This window comes from Sylvia atricapilla, chromosome 20 (genome assembly GCF_009819655.1).
Source record: "Sylvia atricapilla isolate bSylAtr1 chromosome 20, bSylAtr1.pri, whole genome shotgun sequence".
Classification (NCBI taxonomy): Eukaryota; Metazoa; Chordata; class Aves; order Passeriformes; family Sylviidae; genus Sylvia; species Sylvia atricapilla.
Window position 1 is genome coordinate 10,512,297 of NC_089159.1, and position 18,733 is coordinate 10,531,029.

General features: G+C 49.7%; 1 protein-coding gene across 1 annotated transcript in view; it reads left to right on the forward strand.

The window, feature by feature from the left end:
* Positions 1-2,699: 2,699 nt before the first annotated feature.
* Positions 2,700-18,733, forward strand: part of KSR1 (kinase suppressor of ras 1) — a 47,137-nt gene continuing 31,103 nt past the window's right edge. The window contains exon 1 of the mRNA XM_066333591.1: positions 2,700-3,030. Coding sequence (XP_066189688.1) covers positions 2,806-3,030 — 225 coding nt within the window. The 5' untranslated portion in view covers positions 2,700-2,805. The remainder of the gene's footprint in view (positions 3,031-18,733) is intronic.

Genomic DNA, 18,733 nt, shown 5'->3' on the forward strand with positions numbered 1-18,733 from the left:
AAAAAAATCCCAACAGGTGCATCAGTAAATGTGTAGAACATGAAATATGTCCCTTCCTGAAATCTCTGGGAAAAGAGACCCTGCAGCGTGCTCACATGGTCCTTCTAGCTCAGCCCAGGCATGGAATTTCTCTTCTCAAACCCTCTGCTAAGCAGTGCTTTACCCCGACTCCTTACAGACAGAGAGCTGTGGGTTCAGCCAACTTAAACTACCAAGTCAGTGCTGGAAGAGCAGCCTGAGCTCCTGGGAAGGCGCCAGCCCTGCAACCTGCGATGCTGAGCAGGGATGGGAGCACAGGCAGTGTTTAGTCAGCACATTTTTCCCGCAGGCCCAAGGGCAGCCCTGTGTGCTGGGACTGGAATGCTGCCCACGGATGGCAGCCGGGTAATGAGGCCGGCACTCCCAGCACACAAACACTGCAGGGAATGCCAAGTATCCTGTGATGCACGGCCCGCAGGTTTCCTAGGTTGCTTTCTTATGCAAGGCGCTCGGCCTCCTGTCTACAAGCAAATGGATATTCTCAGGTGGGTACGCAGAGAACGTCTGCAAGAACAATATCCTGTTAATAACATTCCCCAGTTCCACGCTCACCTGTATTGGAGGATTTCAACATCTCAGAGTCCTAGAAACAAAATTTTCCAGTGCTAAACTTCCAGTGCTTCTGAGAGCAGACAGGGTAGATGAGGGCTTCTCCACAAGTTCTGAAATATGGAGGTAATAAGCAAAGTTACTTTCCCAAAACCACAGGACTCATCAGATGGCAAACTAATTAAACCCTAATCCAGCAAAGCCCTTATTGCGTATGAAATTTACAGCATGTGAATAATGACAATGAAATCAAATACTTAACCTGACCCACATTCTTAAGAAAATTACTAAACAGCATATGCCACACTACTTGATGCAAATCCAAACTAATGTGGATACCAGTATTTATCTGACCATGAGAAAAACAGCTCAGTGTCAGCTGCTTTGCCCTGCTCCACTGCCTCATGTCCTAAATTCACAGTTTTTTTTTTTTTTTTTTTTAGGAATCTCCCTTCTGTATTGCCACATGTGGCTCAGATGTCATTTAAGCTTTTAAAACCTGGTATCAATTTAGTGCAAATTAAGGAGGCTGCCTTCTTCTGTCAGTAAGGTACAACCAAACTGCCTCTGTGGATCCCTCACGTCAGATGAACAGTGCCAATTCTAATAACTGGGAGGTGAGTGGTTCCTGCACTGACAGCTCAGCTCTGTGCAGGTCCATCAGGCAGGCTGCCTATGAACCCAAATGTCATGCAGCTGCCTGGGCTATTTTTCTCACATCTCCATTGTAAAAGCTGAAACCACAGCGGTGCCACAAGGCCAATCACGAAGTTCCCTCCTACTGTCGATATGGATGAACCCACCCACCTATCCGTACTCAAAGCTTATGTTCACTAAAATATATTTATCCTAATGCCCGCTCACACCTTCCGTGGGCTGGGCAGGCCGGCCCTGCTTCCCCCAGGGGCGCAGAGGGGAGCGGAGCCGGCCGCGGGCTCGGCGGGGCGAGCTGCAAGGCCTGACATACCTGAGGGGAGAGAGACAGCCGTGCGGGAACCGAGGGGAGAGAGACAGAGAGACAGCCGTGCGGGAACCGAGGGGCGAGGGACCGCTGAGGGGAGAGGCGGGAAATGAGAGGTGAAGCGGGAACCGAGGTGAGGAGGGATATGAGGAGTGAGGGACCGCTGAGGGGAGAGGCGGGAAATGAGAGGCGAGGCAAACGCTGAGGGGAGAGGCGGGAACCGAGGAGTGAGGCGGGAAATGAGAGGTGAGGAACACGGTGAGGGGTGAGGCGGGAAATGAGATGTGAAGCGGGAACCGAGGGGTGAGGAGGGATATGAGGAGTGAGGGACCGCTGAGGGACACGCTGCGAGGTGAGGCGGGATACGAGAGGTGAGGGACATGGTGAGGGATGACGGGCACGCTACGGGGTGAGGCGGAATATGAAGGATGAGGGACACGCTGAGGGGTGAGGCGGGATTTGAGAGGTGACGGACACGCTGAGGCGTGAAGGACACGCTGAGGGGTGAGGGACACGCTGAGGGGTGAGGCGGGATTTGAGAGGTGACAGACACGCTGAGGGGTGAAGGACACGCTGAGGGGTGAGGCGGGATATGAAGGATGAGGGACACGCTGCGGGGTGAGCGACACACTGAGGGGTGAGGCGGGATATGAAGGATGAGGGACACGCTGAGGGGTGAGGCGGGATTTGAGAGGTGACAGACACGCTGACGGACACGCTGCGGGGCTCGGGACACGCTGAGGGGTGAGGCGGGATTTGAGAGGGGACGGACACGCTGAGGGACACGCTGCGGGGCTCGGGACACGCTGCGGGGCTCGGGACACGCTGAGGGGTGAGGCGGGATTTGAGAGGGGACGGACACGCTGAGGGACACGCTGCGGGGCTCGGGACACGCTGCGGGGCTCGGGACACGCTGAGGGGTGAGGCGGGATTTGAGAGGTGACGGACACGCTGCGGGGCTCGGGACACGCTGCGGGGCTCGGGACACGCTGCGGGGCTCGGGACACGCTGCGGGGCTCGGGACACGCTGAGGGCAGCGGCCGGGGCGGCGGCGGGCGCTGAGGGCGGCGGCGGGGGCGGAGCGGGCGCTGGCGGAGCCCGGCGCATGTACCGCGCGGTGATTGCCCGGAGAGCGCGGCGGGGCGGGCCGGGCCGGGCCGCCTCCCGCCCGCCTCCCTCCGGCTTTTCCTCCCTCCCTCCCTCGCTCCGGCGCTCCCCGCCGCCGCCTCGCCTCCCGGCCTCCCTGATGCCGAGGGATGGATAGAGCGGCTGCCCTGCGAGCCGCCGGCATGCTGGAGAGGAAGGAGCGGAGCGGCGGCGAGGCGGCGGGGCCGCGAGGCTTGCCGGCCGTGCGGAGCACGCTGCAGCAGTGCGGGCTGCTGCAGGACCTCATCGACATCTCGCTCTCCAACCTGCGCGGGCTCCGCACCAAGTGCGCCGCGTCCAACGACCTCACGCAGCAGGAGATCCGCACGCTGGAGGTACGGCGCGGGGCCGCGCTGCCGCCTCTGCCCCCGGGGCCGGGGCCTGCCGCCGCCCGCCGCCCCGGCCCCTCGGCACCGCGGCCGCGCCCGCTCCTTCTCCCGCGGCCGGAGCGCTGCTGGCGGGCGCGGCGGCGTCCCGGGCCCGCCGCGGGGCTGTCATCGGGCTCGGAGCGGGGCCCCGGCCGGGGAAGGCGTGGAGCGGAGCGCGGTGCCGGCGGGGCGCGGACAGGTGCGGGGGAGCCGCGGGCTGCGCGGCGGGTGCGCGGCAGCTCCGTCAGGCCGTGCCCGGCCGCGCCCCGGGGCCTGTGCCCGGCGCCCGTGTCCCTGCGGGGCGGGATGCGATGTGAGGCGCGGAGCAAAGGTGACTCGAGGCTCCCTGGCGGGAGGTGTGTCCCCGCGCCGCTGTCCGGGCGAGCTGGGAAAACTCGCCTTTGCCTCAGGTCCTCGGTGTTTGCTCCCGATGGTTCCTGCCCTCTGCTCCAGGCCTGTCTCTCTATCTCTGGCTCAGTTTCACTGATCTAATCTGGTTCTCCTTTCCCCTCTGTTGCTGTGGCTCAAACGGCATCACGGACTGGGCTGGAGAGATGTTCTGCTGTTCAGAAAAATTAAATATTTTAAACACAGAACATGTGCTGCTGTGATGCTCTCAAAGAAGAGCTGGATCTGTATAAAAGTCTGTATAAGTATTTAGAAAGGGAAAATAGATGTATTTTTCCTTAGTTCCTTTGACCTTTAGATGCTTAAATAACAGTTCCTTTTACCTTCTGTGTAGGTAGTTTTGCTGTAAGCAAGCAGTCACCTCCTGTCTTCTTCTTTGATTCAAGTTTGATGTAGATGCTAATGCTCATTTTCTCTACCCGGTGCTGGAGACTGGAGCTGGGTAGAACACTGGGCGTTTTAGGAAGAAAGGATCATCACAACAATGTAACTGTAATGTTACATGCTGAAAAATCCATCACATGAGAAATGAAGGTTGGGAAGAAAACTGTGAAACAATAGGTGGTAGGTAGCTTTTGGCTCAGCCTCATGGAAATCTATCTTTCTTCCTTTATTCTTCATCTGACTTTTTTTTGTGGTTTTGTTTGTTTGGTTGGTTTGTTTTGTGGGGTGTTTTGTTTTGGTTGGTTCTTTTTTCCCCAAAATTTATAGCACTGTTCTTCCTCCTGTCACCTCCAAATAGCATTCAAAAGGCTATTCTCTATGAAACAATATTTGTGTAGCCTTTTGGCAGCCCTGCTGAGGGCCTTTCTGATGCCCAAACAATGTCAATCAGCATCATTTCGGAAAATGATCATCACTTATTTGCTAGTGGACCTGTTGTAAAAGAAAACCTTTATTCACAAAGTATACAGACCTTTTATGATCTTGAGGCTCTTCTTAAAGCAACAAAAGCTTTTTCTAGTGATGGTTGCTGAGTGTGTGCACACAGTCCTGTTAAGCATTTATCTGTTTAAACAAATGGGTGCCACATTCACTGATGATCATAAAATTTATGTTCAGGAGAAAATCTCTTTGATGTACAGTCCAGTATGTGATTTCTCTGGGAGTTCAACCAAGTGCTGGATCTCTGCCCATTGGAGCTGTGGGCATGGGTACAGACTCAGTGTCCTGTGCACTGTTGGGTTGCCTGTACCAAAATACATGTGAGGCACAGCCCGAGTCCTGTGCTTGTCTGTGCCAGGCTGTGGTCACAGGGCCAGGCTGCAGGAGCTCAGGGTCTGTTTGCTTCCCCGAGCTGCCAGTGCTCGTGGTGCCCCTGAGGGAGGTGGGTACCAGAGCTGTCTCAGGTACCAGGTGCAGCTCCCGTGCCCTGATTCCTGTGGCAGCAGTGCCACTGTGACCCTGTGCCTCTGTCTGTGGGGTTGTGCCAGCACAGACACGAGCTCTGGTCCTGCAGGGAGCTGTGTGCTGGTGGGTGGACTCTGCAGGCAGCTCCTGAAGAGTCCAGAGTGCAGCTGGGAGCTCAGAGATCTCCAGTGCTTCCCTGGTGGCCTTCATGAGTCCCCACATGGCTCTGTGGGTCACGATTAGTGTCTGCTGGTTCGTGCAGTGCTGTGAGCCACATCTGTACTGCACATCTCTTCTGAACTGGGAGCTCAGCTAGGCTGGGGCTGAACTCTCACAGGGCTTTTCTTCTGTGCAAAGGCTTCAGAGGAAAAATAATTGTGAAAACTTAGTTCCATTAATCTAACTGGTAAACTGTGGAGTGACGTGTAGTCGCCAGGTCAAGAACGCCAACGTAACCAAGGGCACTTGGGCTCATGCTTAGAGCTCCTTCCCGTTTACTGCAATGCTTTTAAGTCCTTCCTCATTCCTCTTGCTTGTAAGGTGTTCTCAAAATAAAGCACATGGTAGATAAGGATTTCAAACTGGACCTTGGCAGGTACAGATAAGCACTCACGGTGGTTCAGAAGAGTTCAGGGAAAACAGATACAGGAAGGAGGGGAAAGAAAGAGCTGTGGGAATTGCTTGCAAAGGATGTGTTGAGTGTAATGTGTTACATGCCCCTGTTTCAGGGTAGGAAGGCCATTTCTTAGAAGCTCAGGGAGTTTCCCTGGAGTGGAAAGTAGGTTCTGTTAGTTTGGTTATTAGCAGACTGGGTTCTTCGGTGCCACAAGGGCTGGTTTGGGTTTTAAGTTTTGTATGTTCTGCCCACTAAGTGCTTGGGTGTTATTCTTTTTACCCAGTGCTGGTCTGTGCTTTCAGTTCTGTCCTAGCAGTTTTACTCACTTCTCAAGTTGACTGCAAAACTGAAATGGAAAATAATGGTAATTTTAACCCATATGTAAGAGAGCAAAAAATGTCTGCCATGTAGTGAGCCTCCAGTATTGTTCCAAGCATCCTTGGAAAGAAATAGCTCTGTCAGCCTTTACCTCTGTCCTTACACTAATCCCTTGTATGACTCAAATTGGTTTTGCAAAGTTAGAAGTGTATTATTTTTAGCTATATTTCTTTGTGAAGGCAGTATCTTTCTGGATTCATTTCCCTGGCTGGGAAACTGCTGGTGGGACTAGACATCTGTGGTGAAGCACATGCAACTTCCAACCACAGCTCGAGCCAGTCTCGAGGTGAGCAGGGGAACAGTGGCAGGTGCTGGCAGCAGGAAAGGCTCCTGTGGTTTCTCAGCTGGAAACAGCTGGTTTGGTGAGCTGTGGGAATCCCCAGACAGAGTGGGACACCTTCCCCCAGCGCCCCCTAGTTCTGGCTGCAGCAGAGATGAGGTAGGAAGGCTGAACTGCAAGACCTGGAGTGGATTTAGACTGCAGATGTATTTTCTTTCTAGCTGGGCTCTTGCCTCAGAGGAGCTGTGTGCAGTGGCTCTGGCACGGCAGCTGCCTCCAGACTGGTTTTGGTGGGAGTGTTGGGGTGAGGCAGTAGACACATTCTGAGTTCTGCCTGCTCTTTGGGAAAACTGTCCTCCTGGCTCTCTGGCCAGACTAGATCTGTGATAGAGACACTCCTGGCCCTGTGTGCAAAGATCAGTTTGGCTCCTTCCTGGGGAATGTTTTCTGTTCAGCACCTTCAGCAAACAGAGCACCGGATCAGAAAGAGTGACTCCAGCTGGGCTGTGTCACAAATAAGTCTACTCTCCACAAATCAGTCATTCACAGTAGCTGAATAGTACCTGTGGATTAAATCTGTTTGAACTTGCTTTGGCATTATCTCAATTCATTTGGCAATTTGTCGAGAAAAGGCTTATCTTACCAAGCAATCTCTGAGCAGAAACAAACGCTTTGAAAATGGGGGAAGGCATGAGAGAAGAGGAAGGAGGATTGTAATAGTCCACACTTGCAGACTGGAAGTTGGGCATGTGGTATGCATAAGGGAAGGACAACTGTGTTTGTAAATTGGAAGCAGTGGGAGTAGTGAATTTTTCAGGCCAAACTGCAACCTGTAGCCACATGTTTATGAGCTTTGTTCAACTGAAAAGACTTCCTTTCCCAGCAGGTCTTATGTAAGAGAAGAAGAAAGTCTCTTACTTCATCTTACTTTTTTGCGTATATGCAACACATTTGTTTTTGTAGGACTCCTTCTCCTTTCTTAAATTTCTGCTTTTCTTGTACAAGGTAGTCTTCAACAGAGATTCTGTGTGACTTGGAAGAGGTGAAGACCATCTGTGATTATCTAGTCTGCAGACATCATCTTTCCTTTGTGACAGTTACAATCAGAATTTCCTCATCATAATGGAATTTAGCACATCTCCAACCACTGATTTTATATAAATGTTGACACAAAAACTCAGCAGCAGTGTTTTCACTTACCTAGAGCTCCCAGGACAAGCTCTGGTGAGCAGGTTTTCATCGATATGAAGACAGGACAAGGGACTCTTTACTTCTCTGTCAAGCTCTCTGTACTTCTTGCCTTGTGTTGGACTCCACGGTGCCCTGATTGGGAAGCAAGAAAGGAAGTGTCAGAGTAAAGCTCTGTGCTGCCTTTGCCTTTCTAAGGCTGCCCGTGTGGTCACTGGACAGCACAGCATCATTCTGCTCATCCTCCTGCAGCCCAGCAGAGCCTGGCTGGGAGCTCTGTGTGTCTGTGCCTGCACACAGGAGCCCACAGCCTGTGACCCCACACGGGCCTCAGTCTCTGCACACAACTTCTGACCTTTTTGGCGTGTACAGGACTGATCTGATCAGGGAAGTAGCCAAGCTGAGCCCCAGCTGTGCCCAGCTGAGCCCCTGGTTGTGACCAAGCTTGCCCAGATCCCACCTGTGCAGACCTTGGGCTGCTCCTCCACTCCCAGTGCTGTGAAGTGCATTTTACCCAAGGAAAGCCCCGATCAGTGTTCCAGCTGCAGGCTGGAGACAGATGTACAGCAGTGAGTCAGCATGGGGTACACAAATTTATCACCTGCTTTGGTCATAAATAGCAACACTTAACAAAGAAGTCACGTGACATACCAAATTATTTAGGGAATAGTGTCTGTTACATTATACTGCCTTAGTTGAAAATATAATTGTATCAGATGCTTGAGGGATAAACCCTCACCTTTCAGTTAAGATTAATATTTCTTACCCTTATTTTCAGCTTAGAGGGATTCTTTTTTTTTTCTTAATAAAAGGAAAATGGTGCTGGAAGCAAGCCTGGCTATGTCCCACTGTTCAGGGGCTTGGAGAATGCATTGGCTGGATTACTGCTGTGGTGAAAGGCACAGAGTAATGTATGGATGATCCTGACTCAGCCAGCTCTCAGACTTCCCTCCCTGCTCATTTCTCACTCCTGTGGAGCAATCCCACACAGTTGACACCAGCAGCAGCACAGAGTTGCCACAGCAGGCGAGGCCAGAGAACAGAAGCTCTGTGATTCTGGAAACACACCTGGCTCCAGAAGAAACGGGGAGTTGTTCCAACACAGGACTTGTGAGGAGTTGTGCATGGAAGCGTTGTGGGCATTGCTGCCTCTTGGTGGGAGTCTGCACCTAGCCAGACCAGCACATGATGAGGAAAGAGTTGGGCATTCTGGTTTAGCAGCCAGTCCTCGTCGGCATAGCCCCCGGAATCTAGGACAGGATCAGTCCCCAGTTAAACTGGGTAAACTCTGCCCTGCTCGTGGGGACGGCTGGGAAACCCCAAAGCTTACAGGTGGCCACAGAGGCCTTTTGCCTTAAGGCAGAGCTGCACGGAGCTGCTGTGCCACCTACGGATCCCAGAGGCGTGTCCCAGTGCAGGCTCCAAGGACGTGAGGTAATCTCTGCTGCAGCTGTGCTGTTCACTTGCACCTGTGCTCAGTGACAGTCACCTGTTCTGTGCTGGCCTCCCTGTCCTCCTTGTAAGCCTGCTTTTTGTACAGCCTGTTTAAATTGAACCCTGGAGCATTCTGAGGTGGAAACTCAAACCTTAGCTTAGGCCCTGCTCTTGGGGTTTGAGGGACTCACAGCCAAAGCTGATCATAGGTGTCTGGTGTTTATCCTGCCCTATGTGCAGCACAGGGGGCTGAAGTCTGAGCTGTTGGGGCTGGAGGCATATGGAAGATCCAAATCTCTTTGGACTTCCATACCTGAGCTCAAGACTGTTCAAAATCTGTCTTTAACGGTAAAATACAGTTGTCATTTCTGTATGTATTCTAAAGTGAGCAGAGGCCATGTGTCTCATTCCCTTTATGCCTAGTGAGAACATCCAGTTGGTTCTGGTGAACACATCCAGTGTTGATCTTGAGGAAGCAGGGAAGGATCACAGGACACTTAAGCAGAAGAGTAAGGAAATCACGTTTTGGTTGGGGTTATGGAGTGCCCCTGTAGGATGATTAGTAGTTATCCCACGTGGAAGAGCTCTAATAGCAGAGGCTGTGAGCTCTCTTTAGAGCAGTAATTAACGTGGCACTGAGGAATGCTGCTGGGATGCAGCAGATCCAGGCTCTCATCTGGTCTGATCTGATGCTGCCAGAACAGGTCATTGACCCCAGTGTTCAACATCCAGCCAGGAGCCTCAGGGCTGGGGACTTGGAAATCTTGAGAAGCATTTTGCAATGTGTTTAGCACCTTCCTGCCCAGTTCTGCTCTCCTTACGTGCTTCTAAAACGTGGGTTTGTTGATTTATGAAAGAACTTTCACTTCTGTTTGAAGCAATCTAAATTTGGAAAGGAAGTCTTGAGCTCCTCATTGTTGGTGTGTATGGGTTATTGTTGAGGCCTGCAGGTTCCAGTGTGAGATTTTATTTGTAAACTGAAGAGAAGAAATGATTAGTAGGTTTTACAGATTGAGAACTACAGATTGATTTTTTGGCCATCAGCACAAGAGGACATAGCTAGGGGAGGTGATGGGTTTGTCAGTAAGTGCAGTCACAGGAGGATGTGTGTCCATGCCCTTCATGCTGCCTCCAGTGCTCTTGGAGAACCTCTCCACACCTGGTTCCCACCAATTTTCTAGCAACATTTTTCTTTTCCAGAGCAGTTTTTCCCTTTTATTTCTAGAGTAAACTAGAGGACTAAATCCTGCTTTAAAATATAGTTATGTAGCTCCTCTGAAATAAGCTCAAATAGGAATATTTTGTTTTTTAAAGCTTCCTGACTTTTTTACATTTCTTCTTAAAAACGGTTCTTTATCTGCCAAGCAAAACACTGCAGGCCTTTTGTCTTTATGAGCAAAACTGAAACTTTCCACAGAGTAAAACATTCTTACGAAGTCTTCTAACTTTATTTTCCCATAATTTCTTTAGAGACAGAGCTGAGTGGCTCAGATCAGCATCAGCTAATAGTATAAAACTGAGTGCAGACCAGATGCAGTGTTTTTTCCCTCATTTTAGTGAATTTTGGAAGCCATACCCTTGCCTATCCTCCCTTGTTTTAAGGAAACAATTGACTAAAATCCACAGGTGTTGTTCTAAGGAGACTGATCTGTTTGGGGAGTTCTGCACAGGCCTTCAGCCTCCTCCCTGTGGAAGAAGAAAGGTTGCAGGTTTTCTTTCTTTTTTCCTGTGAAACACAAGAGTGTCTGGAATAGCTCTGGAAGAGTCAATGTGAGCACAAACACCAAAGACTCTCAGCATTTGTTCACACAGCTAAGCTGGGAGAAACCCCAGAGTAGATCTCAAAGGGCTTCTCAGTCCCATTCGTATTCAGAGAGGATATTATGTGTTTTGAAACTGGTTTGGTCTTGCTTTGTGGGTCAAGTGGTAATATTTGTAGAATCACTGGCTGCCTGCTAAAGGCCTGATTTAAGCACTGCTGTATTGGCAGCATTTTGTCTGGGTATAACGAGGCAGAGTTTCTGTGGGATGTCTCTCCATGCAGCCTGGATTCCTGAGCCATTTGCAGTCATGCTTAGGGACTAGAGTGGAATCTGTGGAACCTCATGTTTGGAAGGAGAAAGGAAAGCTACTGTGATCTGGGTCTTCAGCTATTGCACTGAAACACTGGCTCGATTTGTGCTGAGACTGCATTTGTAGGAATTGCAGTCCTGCTTTGGGAGATGTGTTCTGTAGTGATGCTGAATGCACCTGTGTACCAGTAATTACCTATTTACCTCTAACCCACTGGGCCTTATCAGTTCTCACCTGCAGTCTGTAACTGCAGAGATAGCTGACTGTGCAAGAGCTAGCTGAACACTTCTACGGTGACATTAATGTTTAGTGTTTAATTCTTGTGGAAACTAAATCTACAATCGTGCTGCCAAGGCAGGTTCCAGTTCCACTGATGTGTTCTTTCCTTATTTTCTTCTAGTGTGCTGTTCAAAGTGCCTCAGTTACCAAGAATAACTAGTTTGGGGTTTGAGGTGAAGGGCTTTGCAGTGAATGGACGTGTGGCATCATAAGATTTCGAGCTGCAGGCAGTGGCAGCCCTGCAGTCAGTGCAGTGGGCAGGGAGTGTGCTGGCAGCAGATGCAGTGGTGGTGCAGCCCTGCTCTGATCTGGAGTCCCCAGGAGTGTCTGGGGTTTCTTTGCAGCTCCTCTCCTCAGTCAGCCCACTGCTCTTCTAATGAAGGGACAAATCCTGCCTCTAGCAGTTTATTAACAGACTTCTCAGTTTCCTTTTGAACTGTTGTGCCAAAACAGGACGTTTCTCACTGTTAGAGACTACTGCTGCACACCAGAAGAGTTCTGAGCCTGCAGAGGAGCTTACAGAGACTCCCACTCTCATTTCTGGCCTTCTTCCTTATGCTAACTTAGCCAGGACTAGCTGGCTATCCTGCCTGCTGGGATACTTAATCCTACTCGGCTTGACCTGCATTCTCTTTCCAGTTCTCTTAATGCCAAATGCTTCTGGCTCTTGATCCTTGCTAGGCAGGGCTGGCTGCTGTCCCTGCAGCCTGTCCCTGCAGCCTGTCCCTGCAGCCTGTCCCTGCAGCCTGTCCCTGCAGCCTGTGCCTGCAGTGGCCGTGTCCTGCCTGTCCCCACCCTGCAGTGTCCCTGCAGCTGCTCAGCTCGGCCTCAGCACAAGGCTTTGTCCTCTGGCCCCGGCGCTGTGACAGCCTCTCTGAGGCCCCACCGACACGGCCTGACTCAGCAACCTTCACACTTCTGCCTCCATCTTTCCTGCAGCTGTAAAACCAAGGTGCAGGGGGAAGGGGAAACACGGGAGGAAACGCATGGTCTGTTCCCTGCCTCTCCCTCTCAGGGCTCGTGGATCCTCCACATAAATAGGCTGGCTCAGCCCTTTCAGTCTTCCTGTACTCCTGACACGAGGGTGAGGTCTCTGCCATGGCAGGCATGGCCCCTTCATACTGCAAAGAACAAAGTCTCCACATTCAGGCTGTATTTTACAGGGTGGGTTAGTAGCATGGTCTGTCAGCTTCCCTGACAGAGCCTCAGTGGTGTGGGAACAGCACCAGTGAGCTCTGCAAGTCTCTGCATTGCTAGAATTCTTTAGAGTTCTTCTAAGTGCTGAGCCTTCAGCCTCTTCGTGCAAGTAGCTGTGGCTCAGATTTATCTAACCTCAGACTGGGAGAGAGAACATGGGGGAAGTTGGAGAGCCACTGTGATGCATGAGGGATTTTGAAATTTATCAGCAAGAAACACTAATTTCTTTGGGAATAATAATTTTGAGAGCTTTTCCTCTAAGATGACTGACTGACTGCAAACAGGTCTGCTTCTGGGAGGTCGGGGTGGGTACCATGGCACAGCCTTGCTTTGATCTCAGGTAGCTGCACCAGGATCACATTTAATTACTTTGAAAGCCTGTCTGAGCAGTAGATTCTCTTCCCCCAACTGGGATGGACTTCATTATACAGAGGACAAAAATCTCTCTTTTCTTCAGTTAAAGTTCTTCATGCAAAACTTTGAGCTGGATGACAACACTTTTGAACTTTGGGGCTACTTTAGATTTATACTTAACTCTCTGATGTTAGTTCTATGTTCATATCTCCTCTTACATTTGAGGTATGAAATAAAGCTCTTTTCTTCCTCAGAGGTTGAAAGACATGGAAAAATCTGCTGTGAGCTGCGTTGCTTTATCTCAAAGCACATATCATTTGCAGCAAGGTAGCTGTTACGTTCCTAGAACATACTGTCCAATTATTGTTTAATCAATAAGACATATTTCACAGCACAGCACAGACACAGCTTTAAAGCCAACAGCCTTGCAAAGTTTATAGTATTGGCTACCAAGTACTGTCCTCTAAATTATTTTCTCATGTTCCAATGAGTTTCTGCTTGCCATCTGCCCTTCACACAGTCGTCATATCATGTCTGTTCTTTAAAAGACAATTTAATTAGATCTTCTTTCAGTAGGTTTTAATCAAGTGTTATGGGGTTGCTGGTGAATTATTTACAGCCGTATCGCTTGATGGAACACTTGGTCTGCTAAAGGTATCGTGTAAGTGACATCTGTAGCAAAGAGTAGAGCTGGCTTTGACTGAGAACCCCACTTAGGTTCCTTGGGGTTGTCCAGTTGACATCAGATGAATGTCGGGTTATGTGAGCCCACTTTCCTTTACAGGAGTAGCAACTGAATGTGACTGTACTGAAAACGAAGGAGTTGAGGCAGTTTAAAACTAGGGTAAGAGCTGAATTTAGCTCTAGTCTCTGCTGGCTCAGTTCTTTTGTAAGTGCCTTTCAAGGCTGAATACCTTAAACAGCATGGCCTTGACCCCCACTTGAAGCTCCAGCTATTTAAACATCAGCACTGTTGTACTGTCTTCAGACTTGGTCTGATGTTAATTTAAGTGTGTTTTGAATGAGCAAGGGAGTAAAAAACACCACTCATATAGCAAAGGATAACCAAGTGAGAAGGTGGGTATTTTTAGAATACAGAAGGATTCTTTCTCTGCCTTACTTCACTTGACTCTTAAATTGGTAGAAATTCTACAGTTGTAAGATAACCTTTCTTTTTTCATCCTGTTGAATGCGTGCTTCAGCAATGTTGCTCTTTTGCCGGTTCAGCTCCCATTCTTGCATGAGACAGCCCCAGCATGAGGCTGCCATCCACCCAAGTACACGTGGAAGTTCACAGCAATAACTGTTCAGCTCCCTCTTAGCGTCCAGAACTGACACTTACTTTGAGCCATGTATGTGGCAACAAATGGATTATAGGATGGTCTCATCCATAACACGCAGGTGCTGCTACCCACGGCCTAAATAATATTGGCTGTTTGTGTGAAGATTTAATTTGCTCACTCCTATCTCTGAAACCTCTGCCACTGAAATTATTACAGCAATGCTTTAAAGTCCCATTACTCTTAAGCTCCTTCTCTGAGTTTTTAAGTTGCTGGACCTTTTCCTGGGGCTGATAGTGAACTACTAGTACAGCTGGCAATCAAGAACTGTATTTAGGAAAGCGACCCCGACCACTGCCCCATCCATGCCATCTTTCAGTGGGTAAGTGCAGCTTTGACTTTAGGGAATGATGTACAGAGAGGTCCTGGAAACCCCCCAGACGCCAACAGAGAATTTAGCAGGTCGTTGTATCTCGTAGGAGATCACTGTGTGTCATGAGCCTTTTGTGAAGGACAAGACTAGTTTACAATTTAATTGTGTTGAAATCCTGGATGTGTCAGCATGCCTCACAGGCTCCCCAGAAGGGACAATGGGGTGAGAAGTTGTGTACTCTGCAGTTCCCCCTGCAGTAAGAGGGACGACTGCCTACACTCAACCCATGCTTTGATCCTTCCTCATTCTCTACAATGACCAAAGACAAGGAGGGAGTTTTTAATGCTGGCAAGTGAAAGCTGAGTACATTACAGTCTCACTGAGGGGAACTGAAAGCAGTCGGCCTATTCATGAGAGGCTTTTCTAACTTCACTTGGCAAGCAGCAAGGGCAGACACGTTTCAGAGAAAGTGCTTCTAGTCCTGACTTTATTTAGCGTTTGGGATAGGACAGTGTGGAAGTTGGGATAAGAAGGGAGTTAACTGCACCTTTACTGCACCATAATTCTCACATTGCTGCTGCAGATGGCCTGGCTGGGAGATAAAGGGAGCCTTAGCACTGCTTATCGGGGTTGGCTATCTGGAGCACACACCTGACAGGTCACCTGCGAGTCTCAAGGTTCACCTTCAAGTGGCACTGTGTAGTAGCTGGCTTTATAGTGGTCCCTCTCCTTTCAGCTGCTGTGGCACCCACAGGTGTTTTCCTCTCTGTCTGCCATTGCTGTTTGTGGGTTCCGTATGGATCATCCCTGCTCCCAAGCCTTGTGCAGCTGCTGGGAGAGTCTTTGCAGCAGAATGAGCTGCTCCGTGTCACCGAGAGCCTTCCCCTCCCCCAGGTTGGGATATTCCTTGTGCAACGTGATCTAGCCCAGAGTGGTTGGGAACTGATAGTCCAGAGTTCATTTCCAGTTATTATTGTAGTAGGCAGTCGGGCTGGATCGAGGTACTCATTTCCAGCACAGACCATATACCCTTTGAAAGCATAAACAACCTCTAGGTCAGTTTTACTTAGCTTCATACGCAAGGCTTTCAGCTAAACAGGAAGAGCAAGCGGGAGCTGAAGCACTGCAAGAAGCTGGTTCAGCAGTCATCCATACTGGACTAAGTAAGGTCCCTGTCAGTGGAAAAAGATCTACATGGAGGACTAAGCTCTAAAGCAGCGGGGAAGCTCCCTGTTTTTGTCTTTTGAGCTGGTCATCTTGACTGCAATGCCCTTTTTCTCATTATCTGGGATCCTACAGAAGCCCTTCATAGACAGGATCTAGGGTAGCTTTGAAGGCAGGCACGTTCAGAAGTTGTTGCTGCGGTCTCCTAGAGAGCCTGGAGATTAAAGGGGCTGAACTAGGTGAATCATTACCCTCAGAGTATGAACTTATGTTTGGGGAGCCATAGCTGGTGTTTGTGCAGCCCAGCAGCAGCAATCTGTGTGTAACTACAGCCAGGATGGGAGCACCAAGCTAGCAGTAAAGCCTCCCTCAGCTGTACTTTGCTGCATGCAAATCTTCTGTTAAGATTTGAGGCTGAAAAGACACTTTGCACAGCTCAGTATCTGCACGTGGACACGAGACTAACTTGTGGTGGCTGTCATTGCCCGTTCCAGTTGGAATTCCTGCTGCCCTGGGAAACAGGGCTCAGCAGCTCATGGAGCAAACTGGGGTCAGAGGCTGTTAAATTCAGAGTGCAGTAGGGCTGCACAGCCAGTGGGGAAGGGGAGCCTCTGGGCTGGACAAACAGGTCACACAGGTTTCCAGACGCTGCTGAGCAGAGCTGCAAGGCTGCAGGAGCTGGATGCTTTCAGGTAGGAGCAGCACCAGCACTTTGAGAGATAGAAGTTTGGCAGAACTGAAGTTCCATCAAGTATTAGTTTAGCAGGAATCCATCAGAGTAGTCAATAATATGACTTCTTTGTAGTTAATTATTAAGTTCCTCCTCCAAAGCACCACTGATACAATTAAATTTAGTTTCTAACTCAAGATTAACAGTTTAACTCGGTCCTTGCTGCTGCTTTTCCTATAGGGAGAGACCAGCTTGGATATGAAGATCTGCCCTCTTTAGGGAGCAGGGGTCACATCCTGCTCTCTGTAGAGGTGACTCCTACTCTCCTGCTCTTCCTGTTGCCTCGCTCGCTCTGCCTGTGGCCCTGCAGAGTAACAGGGGAGTAGGAAGGAAGAACTCCACTACAAACCTCACTGCACAGTCAGAGACGCTCAGCAACTGACCAGCAGCTTTAGGGCAGAGTAGAACACACAACTCATCCCAGTAACTTCAAAACAAAGTCAGGGAAAAGGCCATAAATAAAACCTTTCTGCAGCACCATCCTTTGTCTCACAGCCTGTCCCCACGTCCCATGTTTAACCCAAACTTCTTCAAGTAATCCTTCATTCTCACTGCACTTATACTGACTCCATCAGTGGGACGGTGCTGGGCTTTCAGAAAGGATCTCACAGAGGTTTGTCTGAGACTGTGATGTTCCTGGTCTTGAGAGAGCAGAAAGGCTAACCCGAGGATGTGGAACTGCAGAGAGAGGGGGCTTTGGACAGGTGCTGCTGAGAACGTTGGTTTGCTGAGAAGGAAAGAGAACTGAGCCCAGAAGCAAACTCACTGACAAATGGCATCACCAGTGCTGGAGGAAAGATAAAGCTCGTGCAGTCCACTGACACCATTTTACTTTTTAACTGTTTTAGGAGTCTCTCCTAGAACTGAGCTGTGGGGGACCCGGTTAACTTGGCAGCTGAATCTCAGTTACACTCACAGCTTCTCCAGTCCTGTATTTTGTGTTTCAGTGACTGTACACAGTACTCTGGGAACATTCTTGATAATTGGTGACCACACTGAGAATCTCTGATCCCACTGCATGGCAGAACATACCAAAGCTTTTCTTTTTCCCTCTTAAAATCTTGTGTTATAGGTTCAAAGCATTTTCAACAGAGAGGGGTTTAGTGTATTTTGTTCTTCCTGACAATCCCAAAATACAATCTCATAGCAGCTTGTTAAAATAAAGCTGTTTTGCTGTTTTAAAAGAGAGAATGTGGCAAGTTGCCACATTCCAGTTAAGCAATTTCCTATAGTTGACTTTTTTTTTTAAATGCGTGTTTTTTTCAGTCGTGTCCCTACTCTGTTTTCTCTGCAAGAAGCCAAAATACCCCAGACAAGACAGAAGCCCTCACCTCTGTACTAATACTCAAAGCAAACTCCCCCTCCTGAGTCTCCTCATGAGACAGAACATGGAGCCTTGGCACGGGGAACTGCAGTGCATGTGGCAAAGTGGAATTTTTAAGAACTGTGGTTTGCTTTGAAAACAGCATTTTCCTTCACGGGGGTAGATTTTCCCTTTTTTCCTGCAGCAGCTCTGCCATGGGAGCTGGGATTGCCCCGGAGGGATCCTGGCTGTGCTGGGCAGTGAGCAGGTGCTGCCTCTGCAGCTGGGGCAGCCAGGCTGGCTCCCTGTGCCCCCTTCTGCTCTGTGCAGCAGGATGTGCCTCGCTGGGCTCCCGGGTGCACGCTGTCCTGTGCAGTTGGGGTTTGGCAGGTGAATGTAGAAACTGAGTAACTGTGCAACAGCATCTGCTGAGTAATGGAAAGGAAGAGCAGGCAAGTCCTCAAGGTGGTGAGTAACCCTACAGCTTCCTACTTCTGGGTGACTGTGCTCAGTGCTCTCCCTTTCTCCTTGCAGTGAAGAAAATGACTGGCAGTGGCTGTGCTGAAGGACAGGACTGGACATGCAGGGGCTTTGCAGGCAGGTCACAGAAATGGGCTGCAAAGCCTGGGCAGCCACACTGCTTCTGCTGAGCTCCCCAAAGCCTGTGTGGGTAACCCAACCCAGCACAAGGCTCAGCTGGGCTCACAGGGGCAGGACCTCGTCCAGCATTCGGGGAAATCTGGGCATCTGGAAGTTTCAGATAACTTCAGTGGTCTTTGCATGAGATCACAGCTGGAAAGCTAATAATAATCTGCTGCTGATTATTTGCACTTTCAAGATTATACTGTAAACAGTCCAGTTGAATTTATAAATTACCTTTGCCAAAACACAAAAGAGAAATAAGACTATCTATGAAGGAAGGATGGAGGTAGAAAGAGGTTTTTTCTTTTTGTTGAAGGCATTTTTGGGTTCAGAAACTGATTCTAAAGCAAGACTGCTGATACTTAGGGAATCCTGCTATTTTGTTTGCTCATCCTATGATGGCTGAGCACTGTAAGTTTTGCATTTGTGGAAACCCTCAGAGTGACTGAGCTGTGAAGGACAGCTCATGTGCTGTATTTCTGAACAAGCTGAATGCTGGGAAAGCTGAGTGTGGGCACTGATGTGCCTGAGACAGGTAAGGAGCTGTCTGCAGCTCTGCTGGATCCCTTAGCTATTTATAGGCCTTAGCTGTGTTTCTGGCTTTGGTATTCTGGAGGAGTG